This window comes from Panthera pardus, unplaced genomic scaffold (genome assembly GCF_024362965.1).
Source record: "Panthera pardus isolate Hobbes unplaced genomic scaffold, ASM2436296v1 HiC_scaffold_13, whole genome shotgun sequence".
Lineage (NCBI taxonomy): Eukaryota > Metazoa > Chordata > Mammalia > Carnivora > Felidae > Panthera > Panthera pardus.
Genome location: NW_026526688.1, coordinates 80,692,741 through 80,713,903, shown reverse-complemented (window position 1 = coordinate 80,713,903; position 21,163 = coordinate 80,692,741). Strand labels below are relative to the sequence as shown.

At 39.1% G+C, this 21,163-nt stretch overlaps 1 protein-coding gene across 6 annotated transcripts in view; it reads right to left on the bottom strand.

Moving 5' to 3' along the window:
• The window catches only part of SLC10A7 (solute carrier family 10 member 7), a 250,490-nt gene extending 230,372 nt beyond the window's left edge, over positions 1 to 20,118 (bottom strand). For 4 of the 6 annotated variants that reach the window (XM_019420803.2, XM_053901214.1, XM_019420811.2 and 1 more), the window contains exons 1-3: positions 19,772 to 20,116; positions 10,505 to 10,587; positions 4,363 to 4,499 (exon numbers count right to left, since the gene is read on the bottom strand). In XM_019420803.2, the coding sequence (XP_019276348.1) occupies positions 4,363 to 4,499; positions 10,505 to 10,587; positions 19,772 to 19,871 (320 nt within the window). In that variant the 5' untranslated portion in view covers positions 19,872 to 20,116. Of the gene's footprint in view, positions 1 to 4,362; positions 4,500 to 10,504; positions 10,588 to 19,771 lie in introns of all 6 variants that reach the window. The other 2 variants (XM_019420824.2, XM_019420816.2) reach the window with 2 other exon arrangements.
• Positions 20,119 to 21,163: the final 1,045 nt, after the last annotated feature.

Here is a 21,163-nt window from a genome sequence, read left to right as displayed (position 1 = left end):
ATAGAATATACATTCTAGACATGGTGAGCAGCAGCTCACTAAAAGTAGAAAGTTCATACAGGGAGGGAATAGAGGACACGGAACGCCTGACTTAAACATATTTTAAGTCCAGATTACAGATATTTCTACTCCCTTTGGTAAGAATTTATCATCTAAGCTTCATGCAATGAATTTATATTACCTCTGAAATAAGAAAAAAAGAAAAAGTTTTAATTTATTTTGACTGAAAACACAAGAACACACATTTTTCATAGAATTTCCAGCTCAATTCATATCTTTTAAGGTCTATTTTCCCAAGTGATGCTTAAGTGGTCTTTCCTATTATCGATTCCCAGTCTCTGAGCCTTCCTTATGACCATCACTATTATCATCACTGATACTTACCAAGCATTTACCATTTGTAGTAGATACTACTCTAGACACTTTTCTCAGTGATTCCTTGCAGGTATTTAACATAAATTCTCTTAGTGGGGCCTCAACTCATTCTCTCTTTACTCACCTAGATTCAGACTTATGCCCCTTCTACTAGTAAAAGTGGTAACCTTAAAAAGTAACAGGTGATCTCTTACTCACCAAATACAGTATCCTCTTCCCCATATTCATTCTCGTTCCCTTCTTGCTTTTCAAAATATTCTATTCTTTTGGTTGCCATAGTACTTCATCCTTCTAACTTATCTCCTTTCTTTTAAACCAGCCCCTTCTGACTTTTTGCTGACTCTCCTGCATTCTTTTCAATCTTATTTTCAAATCTGAATCTATATGAATATATACAATTTTACATTTCTAGCCCTAACCACCATTCCCCAAATTGTTGCTGCCTGTGACTGCCACCTCTAACTGAACATGTCTAATAGTTTCTAAAACGTCAATTTCATCTCTGAATTTACTTATTTCTGTCAATGGGATAGTTCGTTGTTGTTGTTGTTGTTGTTGTTCCTAATGATCCAATGTGAAACTTTGGAGTTACATGTGGCTCCACCTGCTTCTCATCAATCAATATATTACCACAACCAACTTTCCATTCTTTTCCATGACTATTGCCATCATCCCCCTTCAGATGGTTTTTTCCCCAATTTTGGATTTTTGCAAATGCCTACTGAATGTTCTCTCTACCTCCACTCTTTCCCTTTTACATAGCAAGGTAAAGAGGACGTGCTCAAAATATTTATTGCAATGACTGAAACATGGCCCTGAGGTAAGAGTCTGCAGCTCCCTCAAGTTAGCAACATACTGTGTACTCTCAAACTAGGGTGGGGAACGCAGAAAAAGTGAGCTAGGAAAAGCTTTCTATAAGGGAGTTAGGCTAAGTGTAAACTCCTTTAAGCTCAATATCATGAGGTGATAATTGTATCTTAGCTTCCTGAGACTGCAAGCCCAACTCTAATAACACCCAGTATGATGCCATTAGATTAATCTTTCTTACTGACCATGTTTTAGTACATTATTCTCTTGTTTAGTGCATTTCAGAACTTCCCATCATCTACAGATGCAGCCCAAACTCCTCTGCCCAGTAATTCAGACCTTCTGTAACGTGGCTGTAAGGAAATTTTTTATTCTTGTCTCCCACTATGTTTTATTTCTGAATTCTCTACTTTAGGAATTCACAACCTTTGCTGAACCTCTTACCTTTTAACCTATTACATTACTTATCTAACAAATCATATGCTGCCCCACTGTGGTTGATTACTATTTTATATCTCTCACATACCCGACTACCCTGGACATTACCTGAATACAAGGAAAATGAGTTAATATCTTCCTATTCCTTGAGTGCCCTTTTCATGGGAAACACTCAGTAACTATTGGTTCTTAATATGCATCATAAAAAAAAATTTTTAAGATATGCATCATACTTTGCTGCTCTAAAATGATGTCATGATACTTATGTGGCACTTTATGCTTTTCACTGAAAATTTTATGTTCATTCTCTCAAACTCAATCTGGCCAAGACAGCGGTCTTGATTTCCCCTTCTTATACTACTCTGTTTCTCCTTAGCTAAGTAAATGATGCCACCAATTACCCAGTGGCTCACACCCAAAACCCAGAAGTCATCCTTGATTCCTCCCTGTCCTTCTCTCTCTACATTCTATCCACCCATAGGTTCTGAGAGCTCTAATTTACAATACACTCTCCAATGTCCGTTTTTCTCTACCGCACTGCTACCTTACCAGACTAGCCTCCAAACTGGTCTCCTACCTTTCTCTCAGCCCCTCTGCTATCTATTCTCTATGCAGCAGCCAGAGCACTACTTTGAAAATATAAATCAGACCACGATACACCCTCATTTAAATCCCACCGGGAGCTTCCTGCTGCATGCAGAAAAATACTTGAATGCTTTCACCAAGGACCTATAAGGCTCTGTGGGACCTGACTCCTGCTTACCTTACCAACTCCAAGTCCTATTATTCTTCCTCTGTATCTCCAGGATCTGGCCATCCTCGTCATTTTCCTGACCCTAGAACATACCAGGCTTGTTCCTGCCTTAGAGCCTTTGCACATTCTACTTCCTTTGCCTAAAACATTCTGCCCCTGAGAACTCTGCCATCTAAATTCATCACTGGCCTACCTACCCAACCACTTTTAACTGTATCACACTGTGTTTTACTTCCCATCACTGATCTCTATCTTGGTCATCTACTTACTTGTTTATTGTCAATCAACCTAAGTCTTCCCAATGTGCAAAACTAACTTGCACTTTCCCATTTTTGTTCACTATTCTTTCTCCAACACCTATTATAACGCCTGGTACATAGTGGGAACTAAACAAGTGACTTGAATAAATGAATAAGTGATCTCAATTGAGATCCTCAACATTATTATCAAGCAGACAGTAAAAGTATGACTATCCTCACTATTTATAGGCAGGAAAATTGAGGTTCAAGACTATTACATGACTTCTTCAGTTAGGGATGGGGTCAGAAAGCAACCTCCAGACTCCAAGTTCAGTATTTTAACTATTATACCATGCTACTAAATTATAGTTAGTTTTAAACCACTTCAAATAATTTTTTTAAATTCATTAAATCCTTTGAATAAACATGATGGCATTTTTATGGAAGAAAAGTGTCTAATAAAAATCTATTGTTAATTCAACTGTCATAGCAAACATAAACAGAACAAGTAAAAAGGTAAATGTTTGCTCCTTATATATTTTTTTCTTTCCTGTACTTCTAAAATACTTATATTCAGCCACTATCTGCCTACGTTTGGTAAGATATAGAATATACAAGTTAAAGTGCCCAACTGATGGCCTACATTATACACATGCACACATATCTTATATCTTCTAGTCCCTTCCATCTTTCTCCCAACACAGCTCTTTAAAACTTCCAGAACAGTATCCATCCCAGAACCTTAAGATTAAACATTTTAAGATTGTGTTATAATTAAGAGTACACTTACTTTGATGATCACTGGGTAATATATAGAATTGTCAAATCACTGGATGCGTAGGTGGCTCAGTCGTTAAGTGTTCAACTTTTAATTTTGGCTCAGATCATGATTTCACAGTTCATGAGTTCGAGCCCCACAATGGGCTCCATGCTGACAATGTGGAGCCTTTTTGATATCCTCTCTCTCCCTCTCTCTGCCCCTGCCTCTCTCTCTCTCTCTCAAAATAAATAAATAAACTTTAATTGTCAAATCACTATACTGTATACCTAAAACTAATATCACACTGTAGGTTAAAAATACTGAAACTACAATTTTTTTTAATGTTTATTTATTTTTGAGAGAGAGACAGAATGCGAGCAGAGGAGGTGCAGAGAGAGAGGGAGACACGGAATCTGAAGCAGGCTCCAGGCTCTGAGCTGTCAGCACAGAGCCCAAGGTGGGGCTCGAGCCCACAAACAGCGAAATCATGACCTAAGCCAAAGTCAGACGCTCAACAGAGTGAGCCACCCAGGCGCCGTGAAATTACAATTTAAAACAATTTACTAATAAAACCCTTAGAAATCAGAAAGAAAAAAAAAGATCGTGTTATAAAATTCTTTGATGAACCTTCTTGATGAACACTATCATTTTAAAGGATAATAATTTTTAGGGGTACCTGGGTGGTTCAGTTGGCATGACTTCATGAGTTCAAGCCCCGGCTCCAGCACTGTACTGGCAGCATGGAGCCTGCTTGGGATTCTCTCTCTTCCTCTCTCTCTGCCCCTCCCCTATTTGTGCTGTCTCTGTCTCTCTCAAAATAAATAAATAAATAACTTAAAAAAATTTTTCAGGGATAATAGTTTTTAAAGTGTTCTTTTTTCCTTATAAGATACCACACATAAGCCCTTTTGTATATAGTTGCCACAGAAACAATAACGTCACTACAGATGCCTCATTAAAAGTGGGCCCTTCAAAATATTTAAACGTACCCTTTCAAAAGCCACTCATTGATGGGTGTGATTGATAAAAGCTGAAGAAAAAGCCATATTGTTGCTGGGAAGAATGCAAGTGTAAAGATCTGGATGAAAAGGTGCAATTTTATATGCACCAAAGCACTGGTCAGCTCCTGCAAAAATGAAAGACACAAAACAGCAAAGGTAAGAATATTATTTTTCCCAAGAAAGGCTGCTACTAAAATAACATCAAATAAAGAGTTTTTAATTTGGAATTATTTCAGAGCTAAAATTTTTACCTCTAAGCATGATAGACAGACTTGCGGAAAAAAAAGAAGTATTTTTATATAAAATTTCTGAAATATTCTAATTTCTTTGAATATATAATATACCCCAACAATTCAGATTTGTAAAATTCTGGACCAAAACTGAGCTAAGTGCCTGTACAGTAGTATAGACCTGAGGACTGTTGACACTATAAACAAATAGGCATGTAACTACTTAAGGACCTATCTCATTTTAATGAAATGATTAATCTCTAGCAAGGCCTCACTTTGGCAAGATGTTACCAAATCTACACACAAATCATAATTTTTAAAAATGTTTTTCCCAGTAATATTCTATAATTCAAAATGGCTTTTTCCCCAAAATCAACTTTCTGGATTTCCTTGCTAATGCTTACAGAACAGCAGCAATGTGCCATGCTCTGAGCCTGTCACTTTATGTATGTTATCTCTTTTAATCCTCACCACAGCCCCCATTAGATATTATTATCCTATTTTACTGAGGAGGAGACTGAGGCTGAGAGCTACTGAACAATGAGGCTCCTAATCAAACTCATTTCTGGTATGCTAGCAAACCCCTCTCTTCTTCATCATGTCACACTACTGCCCCAGAGGGAAGAAATTCACACTGAACACGACATACCAGGCACGTTCTATGCCTCACAGCTGAAAACAGATAATGAGGTCAACTTTGGGGTTCAAATAGGTACAAATTCAAAGGCCTTTGCATTTGAATTCCTTCAAGCTATGTGGTTATTCCGTTGAAATAAAACAAACTCAGAAAGTAGTGGAAAAAGTAGTACAGTCCTATAAAACATGCAAGAAGCCATTAAAGCACCTCAAAGATGCCAGAGATTCCCCTGTTAGAAACATAGCACTGTAATGCCTACCCTAGTTCAAGTAAGACATTCAAGAGATCCTTGGCCTCAGAGACACTAACCAAAGCTCATCAGTTTAATGGACAGGACTCATTTCCCGTGTGAAGACACACAGCAGTCACAGAACATCCCAAATGACATCTAAGGAATTTCTGGCAAATGGAAAACACCGGGCAGACCAGAAGCCACACCAGGTCCATGGATCAGATCGAAGATTAAAGGAGCCATCCTAATACAGTATCAGAATTTTTAAAGTTCCACCCCAGAGAAAACTTGAGCACCAGCAGTGCCAAGAATTCTCACAGTTCTGAAACCAAATGCCACTGAGATATACTCAGAGGTATTTGATGAATGCCAAATAAATAAGATTCTAATTTTTTAATAGAAACAAAATGATCAGCCAGAATGCAATAACTAAAGCATTTGCATATACTTCAGGTAGGAATATGAAACAGAATAACTTTTCTGAAAAGTAATTTGGGAATTACTGAAAAGTAATTGGAGGACTATAATACAATTCACATTCTTGAACCCCCAAAATGTTATGTCTAGGTACTTGATCTAAGGATATAATAAGTGGTACAAGCATTTATATGCAGAATTGATCACGACAGCATCATCTATTATAGTAAAATCAGGAAACGAGTTAAAAGTCCAAAAACGGATGAATAATTAAATAAATTAAGGTACAACCAGGCTGTTATAAGATTAAAAACCATGTTAAAACTGTGTTGACAAGCATGTGGGAACACAAGGTCCTTCCCAACTTAACCAATAGGAATATAAATTGGCACAATCTAAGGACAGCAATCTGGCAACTCATTCCTTCAGTCAACAAATACCGAGAGCCCAGCACTGTTCTAGGTACTTGGAGTATCTGTCACAACTTCCACTGCATGTATCATGTGACTTAGCAATTTCACTTCCAGGAAGTAATCCTTCATATTTTCTCCCAAATGTGGGAACATGGGCAATTTTTAGGTTATCCTTTGCAGCAAAACCTAAATGTCCATAAATAGAGGACTAGTAAAATATAGCATGACACATTCATACAACGGAATGCTTTCCAGCATACAAAAAGAAACAAGGAGTTCTCTACGTGTTGATATGAAACAGTCTCCAAGATATGTTTTCTGAGTAAAACAAGACAGGGTGGCAAGCAGTACAAAATACCTCAGCTTGAAGGGGTGCAATACACATATGTTTTACACAGAAACTATTAACATTAGTTATGTCCACATATCTGATAGAGGGGAGAAAAGAAGACTTCTCATCATGTACACTTTTGTACCGTTTGATTTATGTTCATAAAAGTAAGCAAAATATAAATTTTATTATATATGAAGAAAAATTAAATCAAAATATTAAATTATATAAAAAATTACTATACAGTGTCACATAAGAAAAAAAGATTATATATGTGTACATGTACATGATACTATGCAAGTATATATATATATATATATATATATATATGTATACTTACATATATATAATTTTTTTAAGTATTTCATTTTTAAATATTCTATGTATAAAACATGTTTAGGAAAAGAGGGACCAAAATCACAGAGATGTTAATGTTAGTTATTTTTATTCTTTCTAATCTTTCTACAATAGGTAAATACCAGTTTTATAATCAGAAAAAGTTATAAAAAACAAAATTTAGTTTAAAAATACTAGCTGATCTAATATATGACAATTATAAACAACTGCCATTGCCTCAGGACAATGGAACAATAAAGAATCCAGCAAATTGAATCACAAAGGCCAACAATGTTGGGTCATGAGAGGCCTCTTAACAACAGGGAAATAATAGGCATGAAGTATCCCTAAGATTTTAAGACTATCACAAAAACCCAGGGTTATATATTTTCCATAACTTCTTCATACAAACATAAAGATAAAATAAGGTCACAAGGAAAAGAAAAAACAAGTAAACACTGTAACATCCAAAACAGTATTACTCCATACATACCCATACAGAGTTTAGGGCCACGTACTCAAATAAATGCCATCATGAATAATTGAAAAGTTGATTCTGCATCACATTTTATTTATTCACATGTAATACAGGTCAAATTCCATTAAAGTAAACTTAAGTAAAGATACTCCAAATATTTATTACACCAGAATTATCACTGACAGTATCGAGAATTGCTTAAAATCAGGCACTCTGAGATGAAGAAATATTTTCATTTACACACCAATTTCCCTTCTAACCCTTATTTGACCTTCATTTGATTCACTTTCTGAGAAATCAGCCTCATAGTTCTAGGCTGGAAACAAGCAGCATGAACGTAAAGTTTAGAAGTTGCTATATTTACTTCTAAGGTAATAGAACTTCAAAAAATAATCTGTTTAGGAAAATAAGGAAAGACCTGTATAATCTGCCCTACTCAGGACCCTTTCCAGGCCCTGAGCATCTTGCCCATCTTTGGTTCTATCCCAGTGCCAAATACAGTGCTTTGTAGCCACAGGCACCTCATAGGTATTTGTTTATATGAGATTGATCCTGCCACGGTCTATTAAGTGACAAATCCTCTGAAATGGTAGCTCCTAATTAGCTAAACATCAAATATATTTCAAATGTGACCTTACTTCACTTGAATACAATAAATTTTCAGAAGACATTTCAACAGATATTTTAAAATCTAGAAATCAACAGTTATAAGACTTAAGATTTAGCATTAAATCTTTTTAGTATTAACACAGAGTTCTTTATGATTTTAATAAATGAGCAAAACAAATTTTAGAATATACATCATTCCATCAATGAATGGGTAATACTACATGAAATGTTCAATATAAATCAAACTTGAATGGGACCAATGTGAATGCTCTCAAATAAACTCAAGTCAATAATAACTTACTGTCTCCTGCCTGCAAAAACACACTATTCTAATAAGGTTCAAAAATAGTAGTCCCAGCTGAAATAAACTTAAGATTATTAACTAGAAAACAAATAACAACAAGATTGCTACCTGCTAACTTAAAACCATTGGTTCAGTTGCCCAGGAAATTAGCAGGACTTAAAGATGGTTTAACACTATACAATGAGGCAATCTAAAACATCTTCAACTGAATGGATCTTGAAAATGACAATGTAATACAGTGAAAAGGGGCATTGGTGGAAGAAATGGCTTTGATGGCTACTTAGATACCGTGATAAAGCACGGGATCAAGGCATTTTATCATTAGATCCAAATTAGCTGGAATACTCTGAAGGTTTCCTAGGTGCTTACAGAAGAATTTGGTCCTTAGAGAAATGCTGATAGCTGTGACGTTCTTCCTTCTTAAACTCCTGCATCCCACAAAGTTGGCTGCTTTACAGAATCATATTAAGCAAGAAGCTAAGGAGTGAGAGAATCAAGTCTCTTGCCAGATTTCTCATGGCATAAGTAACAGCTGTAGCCGTTAAGCAGCCACCAGGGGACATAGTTAGAGCAACATCCCAAGTAGAGGACTTGGGTAAGGCAGCTGCTCACAAAGGGCATTATCCAAGACCAGCAGGAAGACCTCCAAAGAATAGTCCAGCACCATAGGGGTAGCAAGTATTTTTCTGTATCACTAGGCCCCACATTTGAGAACCAGTAGAATGAAGGTGGTGACAGAAAAAGCCTGCGCCCTGTAAGCACTGATCTTAGTCCTTTCATGTCAATGTAATTTGTGAAAACTAGAATTTAACATATTTAGGAAATCTCATCCTATGTCAGTTATTTTCAATAGTAGTGAGACTATTCAGGATTTTTGAGACATAATTTCACAGATACCACACATGGATCCCATCTATCTAAAAATAATGCTCCAATAAAAACATTTATACCAACCAGATAACTACAGAATACATAAATTTACCAAAACCGTATTTTTTCCATGTTGCTACTAGGATGGTCCTTGTAACTAAATTTGGTCGTCATTCCAATCACACTTAAAATAAAAAATAAGTAAAGCAAAACATGATGCTGAAACAAAATTTTAACTTATAAAGCTATTTCCAAAAAAAAAAAAAATCCTTGCATAGTAAGATTTCCCTATCTACATAAGAATAAGCATCTTAGAATAACAACTTTAAAAATCCTAAGTAATTTCTTCAAGAGCAAATAGGTATTTTTTCCTATATTTTTCTTCTCCTTTTTTGTTATAAGCCAAAAGAGAATCATAAATTCTACTTATTCCTCTCTTGAATGTTAAAAATGTCTGATTTCTTTAATTCTGGGAGAATTCCATGTTCAGCGACACAGTGATCAATAAATAACATTAACTATATATCTTCATGATAAATTGTGACATAGTATGAAAAATCCCAATTTTTTCTTAAAATACTTATTAATATTTAATAGATATACCAGCAAAAAATATACATTAAAAATACAAATTGGTGGGGCGCCTGGGTGGTTCCGTCAGTTAAGCCTCCGACTTTGGCTCAGGTCATAATCTCACTGTTGGTGGGTTCAAGCCATGCATCAGGCTCTGTGCTGACAGCTCAGAGCCTGGAGCCTGCTTGGGATTCTGTGTCTCCTTCTCTCTCTCTGCCCCTCCCCTGCTCATGCTCTGTCTCTCTCTGTCTCTCAATAATAAATACATGTTACAAAAAAATTGTTTTAAATACAAATTGGTTAAAAGTTGTAACAGGCATCACTTGAGCAGCATGAGTCCTGAGAACAAAAGTTATGGAAACCCAACTAAACATCAACTCAAATGTGCCACAGCAGTCACCATCATATTGACCACCATAATCTGAGGAAGACCTCAAGTGGATGCTTCATTCAGTGCAGTTGCTGTATTAAAAACATACCCATTATAACCACACCCTCAGGGTCCATTTTGTTCAACTACAAAATTTCTATAATAGGTAGGTTCAAAACACAAGTCCTTTGCTGAAGTCATCTTCTATTGTAGTGAAGCTTTTGGACCATAGTTACATATATCTTTACAAAAGGATTCTGATATTTCAAAATAATAAGCAAAAATTAAATTTTTCTCCCTGCTTTTGATATGCCCCATAAGTGACAGTACCTCTGTTTTTAATGATAGTCCACTGTTAAAGAATATTGTTGCAACAGCAATGTAGGAGACCGTTATTTCTGGCTTCAGTGGTCCTAAAGAGAGAGAAACAAGTTACTGTTAGATAAGAATTTCCAGTAGATAACTTGGTATGAAAGAAGAATCCATTGAGGGAGGGCAAATAGTACTTCAAATCTTAGTGTTACCCTTACTATACTACTGTTCTGAAGAGTTAAGTATTTGCTGTGATGCAGTCTAGCTCCAAAAGAGATTTTCCAGAAGGCAAGGACCATGCCTATCCAGTTCAGCACAGTATCCTCAGACCAGCAGAATAAAAATAAACTGCTCTCACATAGGAGAGCAAATAGGCAACATCCCTCAGTATGACGTCTAATTGTATCTACCACAGTATCAGTGCTTATACAACAATCAAAATTCCCCAAACTAGGAAAAAAAAAAAAAAAGAGAGAGAGAGAGAGAGAAAGAGAGAATCAATGGAAGAAGTTCCCTTCTGTTTAGCAAATATTATTTTATTCCTTCTAGGATACCAGAAATAAAAATCTATATTCACACATACATTCAGTTCAGCCCACGGGTAGTCATTCTACAAAGATGTACTGAGCATTTACTATGTGAATGAAATAATACATACAGAGTAATACAGTAGTAACAATATGTTAAGTTTGCAATTATTATTACACTGTGCCAGGCCCTGGCTATACTGCTGTGAACCAACAGGCCTAATCTTTGCCCTCTGGAAAATCCTCTCTGGAGTTAGGCTGGCATCACCCCAAATGTGTTAACACTATGAGGACAACAGGAGCAACCCTAACTAATATTTACTTCATTTTGTCACCTGTATACAACTCTCTTGAAGATCTAATATATTAGCCAAAGAACATGCTTTATATATATATATATATATATATATATATATATATATATATATATATATATAAAGTTTATTGTCAAGTTGGTTTCCATACAACACCCAGTGCTCATCCCAAAAGGTGCCCTCCTCAAAACCCATCACCCACCCTCCCCTCCCTCCCACCCCCCATCAATCCTCAGTTTGTTCTCAGTTTTTAACAGTCTCTTGTGCTTTGGCTCTCTCCCACTCTAACCTCTTTTTTTTTTTTTTTCCTTCCCCTCCCCCATGGGTTTCTGTTAAGTTTCTCAGGATCCACATAAGAGTGAAACCACATGGTATCTGTCTTTCTCTGTATGACTTATTTCACTTAGCATAACACTCTCCAGTTCCATCCATGTTGCTACAGAGGGCCATATTTCATTCTTTCTCATTGCCACGTAGTACTCCATTGTGTATATAAACCACAATTTCTTTATCCATTCGTCAGTTGATGGACATTTAGGCTCTTTCCATAATTTGGCTATTGTTGAGAGTGCCGCTATAAACATTGGGGTACAAGTGCCCCTATGCATCAGTACTCTTGTATCCCTTGGGTAAATTCCTAGCAGTGCTATTGCTGGGTCATAGGGTAGGTCTATTTTTAATTTTTTGAGGAACCTCCACACTGTTTTCCAGAGTGGCTGCATCAGTTTGCATTCCCACCAACAGTGCAAGAGGGTTCCCATTTCTCCACATCCTCTCTAGCATCTATAGTCTCCTGATTTATTCATTTTGGCCACTCTGACTGGCGTGAGGTGATATCTGAGTGTGGTTTTGATTTGTATTTCCCTGATGAGGAGCGACGTTGAGCATCTTTTCATGTGCCTGTTGGCCATCCGGATGTCTTCTTTAGAGAAGTGTCTATTCATGTTTTCTGCCCATTTCTTCACTGGGTTATTTGTTTTTTGGGTGTGGAGTTTGGTGAGCTCTTTATAGATTTTGGATACTAGCCCTTTGTCTGATATGTCATTTGCAAATATCTTTTCCCATTCCGTTGGTTGCCTTTTAGTTTTGTTGGTCGTTTCCTTTGCTGTGCAGAAGCTTTTTATCTTCATAAGGTCCCAGTAGTTCATTTTTGCTTTTAATTCCCTTGCCTTTGGGGATGTGTCAAGTAAGAAATTGCTACGGCTGAGGTCAGAGAGGTCTTTTCCTGCTTTCTCCTCTAGGGTTTTGATAGTTTCCTGTCTCACATTCAGGTCCTTTATCCATTTTGAGTTTATTTTTGTGAATGGTGTGAGAAAGTGGTCTAGTTTCAATCTTCTGCATGTTTCTGTCCAGTTCTCCCAGCACCATAAGAACAACATGCTTTTAAAAAAGATGTAGTTCTGAGAAAATGCCATTTTGTACTTATATACCAGTGGTTCTCCAGCAGGAGCAATTTTGCCTCCTATAGACATTTGGCAATGTTTGGAAACTCTTTTTTGTTGTTATAATTCAGCAAGTGGGGGGGTGTTACTGGCATCTAGTAGACTGAGATCAGGAATTCTGCTAAACAACCTGGAAAGCACAGACAGGACAGCCCTCCCAACACCAAAGAATTACCATGTCCAAAATGTCAATAGTGCTGAGGTTGAGAAACACTGGCATATGCCAACATATCAAAATCTGATCATTTCATATTTGACATTCTATTCAGCCCTCTCGTGCTGAGCTGAATAGTGTCCTCCAAAATCCATGTCCCCCCAGAACTGACGAATGTGACCTTATTTGGAAATTGGTTCTTTGCAGATGCAATCAAATCAAGATGGGGTCTTACTGGATTAAGGTGGACCCTAATCCAATGACTGGTATTCTTACAAGTATAGGTAAATATGAAGACACAGAAAGATGGCCATGTGTAGACTAAGGCAAAGCCTGGAATTGTATTACCATAAGCCAAGAAACACCAAAGACAATTGGCAACCAGCCCAAGCCAGAAGCCAGGAAGGATTCTTCCCTAGACCTTCAGTGAGAGCGTGGCCCTTAGCTTCAGAATTCTAGCCTCTAGAATAATTTCTGGAAAATAAATTTCTGTTATTGGAAGCCACCCAGTTTGTGTTTCTGGTGTGGCAGCACAGAAAACTAATACACTCCCTTAAGCAAAATAACAGGACCACATTCATGGCTCTTCCATTCCCTGCAGCCCTCCACCATACCCACAGATACTGCTCAATAAGTAAGACCAAGCTCGGGAAAAATCACCATTCAGTCAACAAATGCTTACTAAGCATCTACTATATTTTAGGCATTTGTAGTATCTCAATGAACAAAAAGAAACAAAGATCTCCTCAAACATGGCAAGAAATTCTTATATATACGTGGTATTTACACAAATTATTTTGTTGAGATCTGAGAAAAGGGAGCAAAAGGAAGAAGGCAAGAGCAAAAGGCATTACATTTCAGGGCAGTGAAAGTGCTCCAAAACTTAAAAAGAGGTGCATTTTTTATACTTGTGAGTGAATCTGTCTCTGCAGCTCACACTTAGAAATAATATTTCCTCTACAACTGAGGAAGATGATTCAGGAACAGATTTTAAAGTCAAGGAATCCAGCTTGTTTTGGAAGTAAACGTCTTCCACTAATTTTAAATACCTTGTTTGTTCATTTGTTTGTTTGAACTCATTTTTATTTTCCTCCAATTCCCTGCTTTTTATGAGACCCTATTCTTATCAAGTACACCTCTGCCCACAGCGGTACCCCAAAATTTCTATGAAGGATAGGTTAAAATTAGCAATGTGGTTGTAAGGTAGAGCCAGGGAATGTGGCCAAAGATGTATCTCTACAGCAAGCGCATGGCATTTACTTAGATTGCATGTTTCTTTGGGGCAGCTACAGCATCTGCTTTAGTTGGCCAACAATTATATGTTTTAAGAAGCCAACCCTTCCCACATTCCATGCATACATACATAAATACACATGATAACTATGAACTACTTGGCATGATTCCAGGCTTTTAATGTTTTAAAGCTTAGAGATGGGGCACATTGTCTTTTATATTAGATGCACATCTAAATAACTTTAAGCCATGGAAGAACATGGTGAGGACATTTCATGGCTTCCTACAATGTACGTTTTATTTTATTTATTTTTAAAAAAATTTTTTTAATGTTTATTTATTTCTGAGACAGAGAGAGACAGAGCATGAGTGGGGGAGGGACAGAGAGGGAGGGAGACACAGAATCAGAAGCAGGTTCCAGGCTCTGAACTGTCAGCACAGAGCCTGACGCGGGACTTGAACTCACAAACCGTGAGATCATTACCTGAGCCACCCAGGCGCCCCTACAATGTATGTTTTATTTATTTATTTATTTTTTTAACCTTTATTTATTTTTGAGACAGAGAGAGACAGAGCATGAATGGGGGAGGGTCAGAGAGAGGGAGACACAGAATCTGAAACAGGCTCCAGGCTCTGAGCTGGCAGCACAGAGCCCGATGCGGGGCTCGAACTCACGGACTGTGAGATCATGACCTGAGCTGAAGTCAGACGCTTAAGTGACTGAGCCACCCAGGCGCCCCTACAATGTATGTTTTAAAAGGGAAGAAGGAATTAATTCTGATTTGGAGAGACCTAAAGCCCCTTTGAGATGTGATCAACTATCAAATTGCCCAAATTGGGAATGGAAACCTAGAAGTCACACAGGGCTGAAATAAACATTTGGTAAATATTTGCACAGAGGTGAGAGTTGAGACTACATATAAAAATGAGATATGAAAAAAAATGAGATTTGGCCCCTCTCCAAGACAATGATTACATCCTCCAAGTCACCAAAATAGATCTGAATAAGACCTGGATCTTCAGGTGGCTATAAAGTTCAAAGTAGAAATACAAGTTTTAACTTTTCCTTTAAATAAAAGAAAAAAAAATGTTGATCAGTAAAAATAGGATAGGAGAGCAAAATCAGGAGAAAAATTACCCAGAAAAACAAGGTAATTTTTGGGCTCCTCAAATCCATGCTTTTAAAGGAGGGGGCGGGGGGTGGGGAGATAAAAGAAAATGATTTGGAATGCTTAAGAATGCAAGGAACTATTACCATTTTATAAAATCTACTCATCACCAAGTAAATTTCATTTATAAACCTATAATCTAAGATATTCATGCTAACACACTTAAGCTTTAACATGTTTCTGCTTATGTTTTTTAATGGAAAAACAAAGCAGTTTCCTTTTAGGATTTATGTCTTATTAATGTCAATAATCTAAATTAAGATGCAAATAGAACTGAGAAACTTACTCTGTACTTCCAAAGAAGTAAACTTTTCTCTTCCCGAGAATGAATAGCACAGTGTTACTCTGGTCAACTCAAAGGTGTGCATAGCTCAGCACTTCCCTGTGTTGCACTAGAACAGATTATCAGCACCTCAAAATCTGCACGTTTACATTTACCCTGGCTCTTTATTTTCAACTTTCTTCTACATATTTAAAAATGAAGGGGCACCTGGGTGGCTCAGTCAGTTGAGCATCCAACTTCAGCTCAGGTCATGATCTCACGGGTTGGTGAGTTCAAGCCCCGCATCAGACTCCGTGCTGACAGCTCAGAGCCTGGAGCCTGCTTTGGATTCTGTGTCTCCCTCTCTCTGCCCTGTCCCTGCTCATGCTCTGTCTCTCTCTGTCTCTCAAAGATGAATAAATGTTAAAAAAATTTAAAAAAATAAAATAAAATAAAATAAAATAAAATAAAATAAAAATGAAATGTACCTGAGTAAAAAGAACAGTGAACTAAGAATTAAATTTTCAAGGCTAGTACATGTTATACTTTTTCTCATTTGGAAAGTCATTCAATGTCTCTAATTTTAGGGTTTCCATTACCTATAAGTTTCCTGCAATATACAACTCACCTATTGGCTATACAGATTGTTTTCAAAGGGAGGTCAGAACACAGGTATGATATGTTAAGTGTAGAAATCTTGCATTTACATATAAAGAGTATAGTCGTTAAAGTATTGATCCAGGTAAAGATGAAGCAAACATCTTAAGTTTAAGACTACCAAAACTTTTCCTATTGAAAAGAATATCTAGAAAATCGTTCTACTGAAAATTGTTCAGGGGTGCCTGGGTGGCTTAGTCAGTTAAGCATCCAACTCTTGGTGTCGGCTCAGGTCATGATCTCAGGGCTTCGTGGGTTGGAGCCCTGCACTGGGCTCTGTGCTGACGATGTGGAGCCTGCTTGGGATTCTGTCTCCCTCACTTTAACTCTCTCTCTCTCTCTCTCTCTCTCTCTCTCTTGCTGCCCCTCCCTGACTCGTGCTGTCTCTGTCTCAAAACAAATAAACTTTAAAAAAAAACTGTTCAGTCAGTATGAAAGCACTAAAAATCACATCCCTGGGGCACCTGGGTGGCTCAGTCAGTTGAGCTTCTGACTTTGGCTCAGGTCATGATCTCGCGGTTTGTAAGTTCAAGCCCTGCCACGGTCTCTGTGCTGACAGCTCAGAGCCTGGAGCCTGCTTCGGATTCTGTGTCTCCTTCTCTCTCTGCCCATCCCCCGCTTGTTCTCTGTCTCTTAAAAATAAATATATAAATGTAAAAAAAAAATTTTTTTTAATAAAAATCACATCCCCAAGTGTACACAGCACATAAATGGAACCTTTGACTAAAAATTACAAGTACAAAGAGGCACTTTAGACCATTCCAAAGAGCAAGATGCAATAGAAACATTTTCAGCAACCATTCCTCTCCTTGTGCCTAGATTTTTGTTGTTTTAACTTGTGAAGCGAAAATGTTATTTGGTACTATTTGGAGGTTTATTTTTATTTAAGAGGTTTCACAGGTGGGAAGGTCAATTAAAAGCTCAACAGAATTATCAAGAACTTAGCCTGATAGCCTATATAAGAAATCCCAAGAGGCCTGGGTGGCTCAGTCAGTTGAGTGTCTGCCTCTTGATTTGGCTTCAGGTCATGATCCCAGGATTGTGGAATCTAGCCCCACTTCAGGCTCCCCACTGAACATGGAACCTGCTTAAGATTCTCTCTCTCTCTCCCTTGGCCCCTCTCCCCTGCTCACGCTGTCTCTCTAAAATAAAATTTAAAAAAAGAAAGAAAGAAAGAAATCCTAAGCAATCATTTGTTTTACTTTTTTGGAAAAAGTAACTTTTATACATGGACAGTTATCAAATCATCTGAGTACACTGTTATTTCATATTTGCTGATTCTGCTCTGCGTTTTTAGGCTAAAACTTAAGGCATGGAAAATATCTTTATTGCATAGGACCCTTCTTTACAATAGTTATTCATTTTAAATTATTTTTTGCCAAGAAAATGTGTATGGATTTTGCAACTAGTATGAAATAAAGGGAAAGCCCTGATGTCCAGTGCCTCTTCCTTGAGCACTGACCTCAGGCCTCAGTATCTTCATCAACTGTAAAAGTAGCATGTTAGTTTAAAATACTTAAAGGTTCCTTTTAGTTCTTAACATTCTACTCTTTTTTTTTATGTTTTTTTTTTAATTTTGAAAGAGGAGGGGGGAGGGGGGAGGAGGGAAGGGACAGAGAGAGAGGGAGACAGAATCCCAAGCAGGCCCTGTACCGACAGCTCTCAGCCCAGAGCTCCACACAAGGCTCACCAACTGGTGAGACCATGACCTGAGCCAAAATCAAGAGCGGGACACTCAACCAACTGAGCCACCTAGGCACCCCTTATAATTATTATCTTATAATTAATTAAATAAATGAATTATCCTGGATTAATGGCACAAGTACCGGCAAAAATGGGAAGCATTTCTAAGATACAATAATACACCAAAACTTCAAGAAGCAGAGTCAGAAGGAACAAACAAGATTATAGAATCCATCTTGCACACACCACTTCGAAGAAGCCCTAAGGAAATGATTCCGTGTTCAATAACCCTTCTTCTCACAGCATCCTTGGAATGTAAGATAAAAAGTATTTCACCTAACCTAGCGTCTGCAGATTTAAAACTTGAAGATAATATATCACCTGTAATTACACCTTAAGGATAAGCAAATAATAGATCTAACACCATAAAAAAGAAAGTGTGCTACTGAAGCTAGTTAACTGTGCATTCCAGATCACCACAAAGACACCCTAACTTGAATTCTGCCTATCCAGCTAGTTCCAGGGACAGAGGGTACTCATTTGGCAGAACTTGAAATACCAGCATTCACAAGTTTGCCAAAAGCTCCAGGAGAAGCTAGGTCAAAGATCTTCAGAAGAAGAAACCATGATGAATATCAGTTTTATTCTCAGTTACATATTCTACACATTTTGTACTAAGTTGAATATAGAAAAAAAAAATACACAAAAAAGTTTTAATCCTCACAGTCTTTGTTCAAAAAATTCCTTTTAAAATGTTCCCTGAAGCTACTTCTAAATGGAGAAATTGAGGGTGGATGCTTGAATGAACCACTGTTCTAATGAGAGATATTTCACTCCCTTCCATCATGTTTTAACAAAAAGGTACATATAACTGCAAATATCCTTCTGAGCACTTCCTAAAAAATTGTGTGCTCACTTCGGTCCTTATTTGTCCCTGTTGTATGACTGACCGTATTAAAACTGTCAATAAAGGTGAAAGGTGACAAGGTCAAAAAGACAATGAATTGGAGAAATTCAATTAATGTTTATGAAGAAGACATGAGTGTGTAAGGGTGAAACCGCAGGGAGGAAAATAAAAGACTAATGATATTTCCACCAATGCCTACCTCCACATTACACGGCTCCTACTATTCAGAGATCTGAGTATGATTTTAGCCTGCCTACACTTCCTTGCCAAAATACACACTGCACATAGTCTAACACTGCCTGTATCTGTTAGAGTACTAGCAACTGAGTCCGGGCAGCACACGGAAGTAGTGTCCTGTAAGGAAAAAGTGCAACGTGTCAGTCGGCTTGGGAGTTTCTGGAGCGGTGGCGATTGCAGCAAATCATCATTCTGCAACATGTGGGCTACGAAGTCTGAGTCGGAGAATGAAGGGGTGTCCCTTTTTCTTTCCCCACCCCCCCCCACCTTTTTTTTTTTTTTTTTAAACACGGGGCCGGTAAGGAGGAGGGATCCGGAAATAGACAAGGTAATGGTGGCCACTCCAAGATAGATAAGGAACTCCTGGCAACCTAGCGTCCCTTGGGATAGGATGCTACTATGAAGGCAAGAGGAGTTAAGTTTCATTCTCAGTAACCTCACTCCCTAACACTAAGGATACTCATAGATTGTTCGCGGAAAAGGTAACCTGCGTTCAAATTCATTTGCCCCATTCCTAGCTACAGTCTCCAAGGCTGACAAATTAAAACAGCAGCAGAATGGGCCAAAGGACACCCTGAGCTGGTCAGTGCCCTTGAGAGAAGCAGACACTTCCCAATTACGGTTTCCCCTCCTTTCCAAGACTCGAAAATTAGTTCTGAAGTGAGAATCGCGATGGAGCGTTCAGAGGTGCAGCACTTACCCCCATTCACCCCTATGGACGGCTCCAGTTTAGCTCCGGCGATCGCCAGCACTATTCCAATCATGAACCATTCTTTCCTCATTCTCTCCAGCAGCCTCATGTTTGTTAGGGTGGGTGGGTTTTGTTTATTTGTTTGGCTTTTTTTCTTTTTAAGCTACGATCGCTTAATCCCCGAGGCGTCTCCACACTTTCCACGGTCCCTCCAGACATGCAGCAGAGCAAGTCAAATTGCCACTTGTAAACTAAAGACCTGGGGGTTGCTCCGGCGGCTTTGAGGAGGGCTGGGAGTAGTAGTATCCAGTGACAGGAAAGTCTCACTGAGCGCCGCCATCACTACCACGCGCCTCATAATAGACGCGCATATTACCACGGCAACTCTGGCCGACGCTCCCAAGTGCAAATGCTCTCAAGCGAACACTTGGGCCAGGTCGGCCAGCGTAGGCGATCGTATAAGGGAAGCTGGCTGCCCGGTAGGTCTGACAGACTCGCTTAACTCCAGGACCTGCAGAACCTCAGGAATGACTGCTACAGGGAGAGACGTTAGGCTTCACAACCACTTAGCCTTATCGAGCGTCTCGCTCCGACAAGCCTTTAGGCACAGCTTCCCACTCTCCTGGAACACATCCACGGAGAAACTTCCTTTTGCTTTGCCATGAGCCTGCGGGAAGGGCTAGCGTGAGTTCTCATTCAGCAGCTGCGGCGGCGGAGTGCGGGGTGGTTTTTTTGGGGTGCGCTTCTTCGGGGCATTACGGCTCTTCCCCGACGCCGCGTTGACGTGTGCGCCGGGGGAAGGGGAGGCCACTCTGAGTCTTCAGGTTCTTGGCTGGAGCTCCGGGAGTTAGAGGCGCTCCGAGCTCTGGTCGGAAACGCGGCTCCTTCTTTAGGAGAGCTTTAGCCCAGAGGACAGGTTGAAAATTGGGCGCGTCGAGCCGACGCCCAAGTCTGCAGGACCCCTTCCTTCCAGCATCCGCGACATCCCTGGAGGGCGGGCGGGACCCACCAGGCCAGTCGCCAGTGGGACGCTCGGCCCGAGCCCCGTCGCCCACACCGCCCCCCCCACCCCCCCACCCCCGTAGCGGAGAGGGAGGTCTGCAAGGTTCGTCCCCTCACGGGCGCTGGGGACCAGATCTTCCTTGGGGGGCACTAGTGAGTGCTCAAGCTCCCTCCCTGCGAAGCTAAGAGGGAAAGTGAGGTCTGAGCAAGGGAGTCTGGAGGGTGCGCGAGTGCAGGGGCTTGCTTGACTCTCAGGGCTTGTCCACCCAAACAGCAGGACACGCGTGGGAAAGGGATCAAAGGCCTCAAGGCAAGAATGGTGAGGAGCCGAATTGAGGGGAGCTCCTGACCTTTTCCATTGGCCCTCGTGCTGTATTCTCTGCTTCCCCCAGTTTCTCC